Raw genomic sequence first — 9,755 nt, 5'->3', positions numbered from 1 at the left:
TCTTGTAATTAAAATGTCTATGCATTAGATTCAGAAAAGGTGAATTGTCGACCTTGCTCTAGAAAAGTCAACTAGGTTTCCAATTCAGTGATTCATAAAATGCAGTAAAATATTTTTAATTAAGCTGTTGACTGTGTCTTAGAGAATATGAGGTTGATCTACTGATCACTGATTTTTGTAGCATTTAATTCCAGCTCGGGGCACATGACTTAGCTTGTGAGCTTAGGAGCAGACCATCTGCAGTCATCTCGGTAATTCTACCAGTGCCACTTGCAAGCAACACATTTAAGTGTTTATGGATAACTGGGAAATCCTGGGAGGAAGTAGGGTCTATACAAGGAAGATGAATTGGAGAGGGCATGGCTTAAATAAATAAACTAGTTAAGGTGTATTTAAAGTAAGTTACTAGGGGGTAGGAAGCTACAAAACATCCCAATTCAGGTGTTTTTAGGAAAACCCAGGTAAATACCACAAAAACAAAATCTTAAATATTTAAACCTCAATACTAGAAATCATAAGGAAGCTCAATAAAATGCAAGAATAAAATGCTCTTTTGATGTAGCACTTGATAGTGCTACATCAAAAGAGAATAATAATAATAATAATAATAATTGCTTACACTTAAATACCGCTTTTCTGGACACTCCACTCAAAGCGCTTTACAGGTAATGGGGACTCACCTTAACCACCACCTCCAATGTGCAGCATCCACCTCGATGATGCGATGGCAGCCATAGTGCACCAGAACGCTCACCACACATCAGCATCAGTGGGGAGGAGGGGGAGAAGCCAATTCATAGACAGGGATTATTAGGAGGCCATGATTGATAAGGGGCAATTGGAAATTTTGGCCAGGATGCCGGGGTTACACCCCTACTCTTTTTGAGAAACGCCCTGGGATTTGTAATGACCACAGAGAGTCAGGACCTCGGTTTCACGTCTCATCCGAAGACATTATACTGTAAATGGCGCCTGTTTACAGTAAAGTGTCCCCGTCACTATACTGGGGCATTAGGACCCACATAGACCGCAGGGTGAGCCCCCCCTGCTGGCCCCACTAACACCACTTCCAGCAGCAACCTTAGTTTTTTCCCAGATGTCTCCCATCCAGGTACTGACCAGGCTCACACCTGCTTAGCTTCAGTGGGCTGCCAGTTGTGAGTTGCAGGGTGATATGGCTACTGGAATTATGATATTATAGTCTAGGGGAAGATGGCATGAATGAATATAAATAGCTGCACATTTTGAGGCAGGAGACAAAGACTCCTAAAAAACTTCAAACAAGAAAGCTGAAGAAAGAAAATACATGTGTATATAACATATTTGGGTTAAACTGCAGAAAAGAAATTCTAAGAACAAAACAACTGTTATATGCCAAAGACAAGCTAATACAGACACGGATGCAAGCAGTTTACTGTATAATATACTGTATAAGTTAGGAATGTACAGTATGTAGCAAAGATGGAATCATATTACTGAGTGATTTCAATTTTCTTCATATGCATTTAATATTGTTATGGGAATACAGCAGCTCAAACTAATATGGTTAAAATGTCAATGAATACTTTGTAAAAGCACCAACCAGGGAAGATACTCTTATCAACCTAATCACTTCAAACAATCATAGTATACTAAAATGTCTACAGTTTGATATTATAGTTAGTTGCTACTAACTAGTTGCTATAGTTAGTTGCTAGAAAAAATACAAAAGAATTACCATGAGAGAGAACAGAATATTGTAGCACAATTAAAAACAATACAAAGCATTTCACTCAGTACTATAACATTAAAACAATGATGATTGAGTAGTGTTTTAGATAGAAAGATAATACTTTATTAATCCCGTAGGGAAATATAGTAGTAAGCAAAGTTAATAATTCTATATGTAACATGTTACATTTAAATTCACAGAGATATCCAATGTTATATAACAAGCTCCAGCAATATTGTGTAAATTAAGCACAACTGATCTTGACCCTACAGTAAATCACTAGAATTTTCCCAGTCATTTAAAAGAATTGAAGTCTGTTTTCATAGACTCCAAAATGTGATATTTTAACTCTCACTTGAATGGGAGCAGTGTCCACAGATTGGAGAACTATAAATGTCTTCAGTTCATAATGAGTAGGGTAAATGATCCAGGAAACAATAGAGCAATAAGACTAATGTTAATGCTAAAGTGAAATGCAAATGATAGAGTTGCAGTACATAACAATACTAGATAGGACTATTGCCATAATCTATTAGTCAATAGCATGGGCTTATAAATGGAATGTCTTTTTTAACTATCTTGCTAAAATGCTCAAACAAACGACATCAGACAATATTGGTTTTCAAATTTAAAACCATACAAATCCAAACTTGTTAATGCACACAATCAAAAACAGGTTAGAAAACAGGAAATAGTACATCATTTTTATAGAGCACAAACAGTAATTGGTCTGAAGTAAGCAGTGGTGTGCTGGGACCCATTTTAGGCCCACTGCTCTATGTGATCTATAACAACTACATTGTATTACAGTTAACAAGTACATTTTGTAGTGTACATGATAGAAAAATAATTGGGGAGTGGCTAACAAAATCAAATCAGCAAGGGAGTTACAAAGAGAGTTTTGTCTTGAGACTTCTGGCAAATAATTAATATGCATCTTTGCATTAATATGCAAAGTGATCCATATTGAAAGTAGGAACATACACGATACATGTACTGTAGCATGGTTGATTCTGAGTAGCAGTAATCTTTGCAGAAGATGTGTACAGTACATGTAAATTCCCATATGTCCACATCAAGACAATATGGAGACTCAATAAAAAAGCAAACAGGGAGGTCTGGTGCATAGAAAAAAGACTGAATTTTAAAGTCACAAATAATGTAATTATGATTATTTGGTAGTAAGGATTCATTTGAATGAAAATAGTAAAAATGTATAAAGTCTTTTACAGTCATTGGACTGCATACTACCTTTGCCATGTTTGTGGACTATGTATAAAAACGTATTGTTATAAGGATTCTAAAACTATACATTTTACAATTGAATAATTTGAGTTTTCTACTAGGAAAGACGTATTTTAGTAAAATTTCTATGAATATAGTCAAATGTATGATAAAAGCTTCACATCAAATATATATGTACTGTACTATAATTTCAGAATTTTTAAATTCATGTAAGTGTATTTATCCTGAATGAAAATGTGTGAACATATGGGATTAAGTGAATTAATCAACATGCCTTGTTTTTGTACACTTGTTTATAATACTGTATATTGCTTATGTGATCATTTTAAAACCCCATTTGTTTGACCATTATTAGTACATAAGAACAAGAAAACTCTGATCAGATGCAGTCTCATTAAATAACTCCTTAACTTGTTTGTTTTGTATTTAGATTTCACTTTTCTCTTCTGAGCAAAATTTTTCTCCATAGAAAAAAGGTTCACTTTGTGATGCAAATGATTAGACAAAATAACAACTGCAGTTCTTTTGCTTCCCCAATTGTTCAGGAGTTGCCACGACAATCAAAGAGAATGAAGGAGAAACTTTCTTACAACATATCAAAACCTTATGCTGTATTTTCCCTTTTTACCAATTTACTGCTTTAACTGCAATAAAATTGAAACAATATTAAATATTTAATGTTCTGTGATATTCAACACACAATTTTAAGGAATTTACCACCAATGATATGTCTTAGCAACAACTTGTATAAAACATTTTCTAGAAAAAGCTATTTCGATGAATAAAGACTTCCTATGAAAAAGAGGTGGAACAACTGTGAAAGCTCTTGAGTTCTCACTAATTCTGCATGCTTTTGATTTTCTTTGCAACACCCCCTCCTCCCACTATGAACTGAACTCTATAAATTCTCGAGAATGTCTCTGTGTCTGTAGATACCACATCAGACCAGCAAAGCCTCAGTCAAGATGAGAGAATTCAAGAGCAAGGCATTTTGGAAGGGAGTGCTGGCTGAACTAATAGGCATTACTCTCTTTATTTCTCTTAGTATATCAGCTGCTGTAGGGCAACCTAAAGCTTCCAGTCCTGACCAAGAGGTAAAAGTGTCACTAGCCTTTGGGTTAGCTATAGCCACTTTAGCTCAAAGTTTGGGCCACATAAGTGGAGCCCACTTTAATCCTGCAGTGACTTTTGGCATGCTGGCAAGTTGCCAGATCAGTGTCTTCAAGGCTGTTATGTACATCATTGCACAACTACTGGGGGCATCGATGGCAAGTGGAATTGTGTACGGAGTCAGGCCGAATGGAACTGATGTACTGGGAGTGAATTCAGTGAGTGTTTTTTCTTGCTTCTAGAAAAAAGTTTTAAAACTTTCTTTATAGAGTGTATGCAACTGTTGCTAATTCACTATACTTTAATTAGACATAGTAGGTAAATATTCATATTTTATTCTCTTTTATCTATTTTGTGCACAGATGTTTGAGTGCGGGTTTTGTGCAAATGCATTGGATAATCATAACACCACCTGATTTCATCCATGTGTTTTATGCACAGAGAAATAGAACCTGAATGTGAATTAAGGTAATGAGAAGGACAGCACAAGTAAAACCACACAGTGACATAATTTATGTTCAGAATACTATTTTACTGGAAACATGTGGCATGTGCCTCATGGTCTTCTTTACAAATTAATTTATAATTCAAATTAGATACTAAACATCTGCTAAATGTACTGTTTATAGTTCATTGCTATGACACAGAATAACTGATTTAATAATACATACAAATAATATTACATGTATAACATAAAAGAACAAGGAGACAGATTAAATATTTTACCTGGACGATTTGGTGACCTTAGTCTGATATAATAAAAAAGTTGAGAAGCTGTTAGCTAAAGAATAAAAAATGTTTACACCGTATAGTACATATTCCAACAAAAACAATCAGGATTATGAGCAGTGGTTTAGTAGTTTATGATGACCTCTAGTGGTCTGTTCACTAGTTTGCGTTTCTTAATTAAATTACATCACTCACAAAAAAGTACTAAATTCATTTAAATCTGTATGACACATCAGCATATTCGGATAACATATCCCATAAAGATTTGATATCCCAGATCTTTCGTGAGTTTATCTCTAATTGTAATTAATGGAAGGTAAATAATGGACGTTTTTGCATGACTTTTTTAAATTGTCTTGAGCTCAACTGTTGAAATAAAGTGGATATTGAAGCTTAACACATGGAAAAATATTAAAATAAATTTTAGTAGTTCAACTGCTACTAACCAGAATACCATTGGATTCACAGGTTCATCAAGGAAGTTACATATTTTACATCAGAGTTCTTTTTCAATGAAGCATTTATAACTGCTTTTACCAGTAAAATAAAATTTGGGAGGAGAATTAAGTTTAAAAAATGATGTACTGAGATAAATAAAAAAATGTATAGTTACATAAAGTCCCTAGTGAGAAACAGAAATATTCTGACTTAGATTTATTGTAAGTAGTGCACTTTCAGTCTCTTATTGTACTTATTGACCATTACTGTATCAGTTCTAAAATAAAACTGTCCAACAGTGTCATGTAGTGGGGTATCAATACTTTGTATTATTCCATCTTTAAAAAAATCCTGTAATCAGTGTATGATTAATATTCTTCTTTAGATACTTCAAACAAATGCAGGAGTGTGGAGAAAGCAACTCAGCTACAGTATGTTGTTGAAACCACACATCTTTAAAAAAAACCTGCATAAGATACTCAGATCAATTAGTTATCAGCAACCAGATAGACTAGATGGCCTTCTCTTCCTTGTCACCTTTGTTACCTTCTTATGATACCTAATAATATGTGATTTGTTGATATAATGTTCACAGGTAGTTTAAAAGTAAACAATCTTTTATCCAGAGATGACAAGAATCATTATTTTTTTCTCAACCTTTAAAATGTGTATCTGTCTTTCTTTTACAGCTAAACAATGTAACCTCCAGTCAAGGTGTTGGAATAGAGCTTCTTGTCACCTTTCAACTGGTCCTGTGTGTTATAGCAACAACAGATAAGAGACGGCATGATGTCACTGGCTCAGCACCACTTGCCATTGGTCTCTCTGTGGCCTTTGGGCACCTTGCTGCTGTACGTCATTAAAACATGAATTCTTAGTATTCACTTCTGTAAGTCACTTAGAAATTGACTGAAATATAATGTACACCATAGAGTGGAAAAAATCACTGGTGATGACTAGCCAGTTCCAATGGAATTTAACAGCTGACTTGATACTACAGTATGCAAATGTATGTAAGCAGTTGGTGCAAAATGGATTGAGTCAGAGGCAGGGATTGAAATTAAAAGCCCCGGTAGAGTTAGATACAATACCCTTTTAGTGTTGCAGTCTGAGCAATTGCAAACACTTTCTAAATTTGCTCTGCTGCCAGCAGTAATGTTTTTCAAATGTACTGCCTCAAATGATGAATTTACAGAATAAATTTAAACTTCATCCACTTTCCTCAGTAAATGCTTGCTATTTTAGATCTAGAATTCTGTGAAACACTTTTTCTTTGAGATTTTTTTAAAATAGTTTTGAAGCAAAAAAAACAATTCTGAAAGTGACCTTTGGTACGTTTCTGCTAGTATTTGAACATTTCTGGAAAAAAAAAACATGGCTTAATTAAAAAAAAAAGATCCTATAATAACCACTTTACTTGATTTTTGTGTCAGTGAGTGTTTTCTCCTGCACAGCTGGTAAAATATCACGTATTAATTTGTCATTTGGATAATTAGAAAATTCCATTGCAATCCCATGCAAATCTGTGGTTTTCTCCCCAGATCAGTTATACTGGATGTGGAATGAACCCAGCTCGATCCTTTGGCCCTGCTCTGATTACGTCTAACTTCAAAGACCACTGGGTAGGTGGAATGTGAAATTTAAAAACAAATAATGGAACCTTAAATTAGCACTTACATTACAGACTTCGACATATTTGCCTTACTTAAGATTTAAAAAAAAGTTAACATGAAAATGTGTTGGAGAGAAAGCAACACTAAAATATGCGTCTACCCACAGAATGTGTGGGTATTGATCTTGATGCTTTCCATTGAGTTTTCAACCTCGGTATTTTCAAGAACACCTTGTTTTCTGAACAAGCCCCCAAACCCAGCTTTAGCTTTTCTGCAGCTTGGTAAACAAGGACCAACTAAGCTATACAGTATGTATCAAAATGTTACACTTACAACATTGTGTTTTCAGTGTAGGACAGACATTGTGAAATTAAGGCTCTCTTAAGTAGTGACCGCAGTCAAATTAAAATTCTCAAGTGGTTGTAAATGCTTATTGAACTTTCGACTGCTACAGTAGGTTCTATGGAACAGAGGAAATAGTAGAGGCTTGAACTGTTGCTGCTGATACTGTGAAAGCCTTGTTATCTAGGCATTACATTGTGGCTGTTTGACTGTATATGAAAGGTTTTCAGGTAGAAACATGGAGGAGAGTACCACTGAGGAGGATGTGACTGGAGTGAAGAGATAAGGAACGTGGGGAGGAACTTTTTTTTCTCTTTAAAAACAATAAAATAAAAAATGATATAAATGTTATCTGCTTCTACATCTCAGGTCTACTGGGTTGGACCCATGTGTGGAGGTGTGGCTGCTGCTCTTGTCTATGACTTTCTTCTGTTTCCCAAATCTGATGAGCTGCCTGATCGCATGAGGGTGCTGGTGAATGGCCAGGATGGGGAATACAATGTCACTGCACCCGATGAGAATACTAGAGTAGAAATGTCACTTAAATGATGACATTTGTGCATTATGTGTTACAACAGAACTTTGAATACCTACTGTAAAACACAATGATCCTTTGTCAAGATTTTATTTAGGAAAATAGTTCCTTCTTTTTAAAAGATATGTGTAAATTAAGACTGCAGTATTCTATACAATGCTTTACCAAGTCAATGATTATAGTAGAAAAGACTTAAAAATGTGCATTGATAATTTGAGTTTTTGAGCACTGATCAAGTGTTTTTCTTTGGTTTTTATACCAATGCAAACGATTTTTTTTTCATGAAAAATGTTTTTTGTATACTGTTATTGTAATGTCATTCAAATATATATTTTAAAAGTGCACTATGATTTATTTGTCTTTTGTGATCAAATGCATTTCAGTTGTATTTAGATCTATATTTTAAGGGTAAAAATAGTCCAGTTGTATCCTTCATATAGTCTCCATACTGGTCAGAATAAGTTCCTTCAGAATATGTAACACAATCAAGCTCTGTATGTGTAGGATATTTACAAGGATATTATACAAATTTGATAGAATCAAAAAGCACAATCTATGTACTCATTCTGTTCTTGAAGAGCAGGTTGCTTACAGTACATCATGTTACATAGAAATATTTTTACTGACCACTGTTTCAAATAGCTTGGGTGATTTAAAATGGTCTAAATGTTTGAACTGATGCATCTTATCTGTTTAATAAAATGATGTCCAATTGCTCTTTCTAATTCCTTGCCATTCCTGTTTAGTTTTGTTTTGCTGTTCAAAATTGTTGTAGTTCTAGTTTGTTAAACGTAATACATTTAAATAAAATTATATTGACTGAATGGGATGAATGAGCTTGGTATCACTTTGCAATACGGCATTCATTTTGAAGATCAGTTATACTGTACACAGAAATGTAGAAATGGATAGTAGGTTAAAAATAAAGTAAATTTTGTTACTTAAACACTCCATACTGTGAACAAGTGTCATTTTATTAATCTTGTGAGGATTAATACTTACTGTACTGTGTACATATTCTAAAATCCAGATTTTTAGAATATGTACAGTTTCAAAACATTTCAAATAATAAGAGACTAAACAAACAGCTCAGTATGAAATTAGTTATACTAGTTTCATGAAGTACAATTCAGAGTTATTAATATCTATGGTTCAGCTTAATAAATCCATCATCACACCACACATGAGATGATTAAAAGTGCAGAAAATATCTTGATATATTAATACATATATTTTATATAGTACCCTTCACTGCATTTTATAATCTAAAATGACACTACAGGATATTATCCATTCATAAACAATTAAGAAGTAAAGTACAGTAAATCATAATCTTGTACTTACTTTATCAACTATTACCATGTTAAATCACCTTTCATTGAACTGTCAGCATTGAATAAAAACTGAGAGAGAACATTGTAATAGAAAGACAAGTCTTTTATGCTCATTGCATTAAAAAAAATGTATTACTGGCACAATCAGGCCTAGCTTGTGGTAAAAGTGCAAAGGTCTAATGTGTAGTGTCCTTTTAAATTAGCAAAAAATCACAGTCCATTGTAATTAACAGATTTTTTTTTGTTTGGTGCAGAACCTGGTGTTTCTTCATTAATTCGCACTCAAAAGAGAAAAAAGAAGAAATTTGTAGTAGTGAAGACAGAGCCTTGCTACTACTGTAGTTCTGTAGCAACAAAATGGACCATGGGAGTTTGCTAGCTTTCCATAACCCTTTCTGTATTGAAGTCTCACCTGTTCATAATTTTAAATGTATTTGTTTTAGCAATATTTTCTAAACATTAAACAATACATCCACCTATCCATTTTCTAACAGCTTTATCCAGTTCAGGGCCATGAGGGAACCAGAGCATATCCTGATATCCATGTGCAAGAAGGGATTGCAGTTAAACATTACAATTGTTCCGAAAATTATTCAGTTGTGATAATAAAAGTTGCTTTTAAACAAGTGAAATATTGTACCATTATTACTTCACAAACGTTTACAGGTAGATCTTAAAAATACCCAAGATTACTCTTG

At 34.0% G+C, this 9,755-nt stretch overlaps 1 protein-coding gene across 1 annotated transcript; it reads left to right on the top strand.

Moving 5' to 3' along the window:
- Nucleotides 1–3,872: 3,872 nt before the first annotated feature.
- aqp1a.1 (aquaporin 1 (Colton blood group) a, tandem duplicate 1) lies at nt 3,873–8,674 on the top strand. Its single transcript, XM_088643027.1, has 4 exons — nt 3,873–4,284; nt 5,923–6,084; nt 6,775–6,855; nt 7,558–8,674. The coding sequence occupies exons 1-4, from the start codon at nt 3,922–3,924 to the stop codon at nt 7,735–7,737; spliced, it is 786 nt and encodes a 261-aa protein (XP_088499153.1). The 5' UTR covers nt 3,873–3,921; the 3' UTR covers nt 7,738–8,674.
- The last annotated feature ends 1,081 nt before the right edge of the window (nt 8,675–9,755 follow it).

This window comes from Lepisosteus platostomus, chromosome 8, assembly GCF_059453375.1.
Source record: "Lepisosteus platostomus isolate fLepPlt1 chromosome 8, fLepPlt1.hap1, whole genome shotgun sequence".
NCBI lineage: Eukaryota > Metazoa > Chordata > Actinopteri > Semionotiformes > Lepisosteidae > Lepisosteus > Lepisosteus platostomus.
This window is presented reverse-complemented; position numbering and strand designations above follow the sequence as displayed.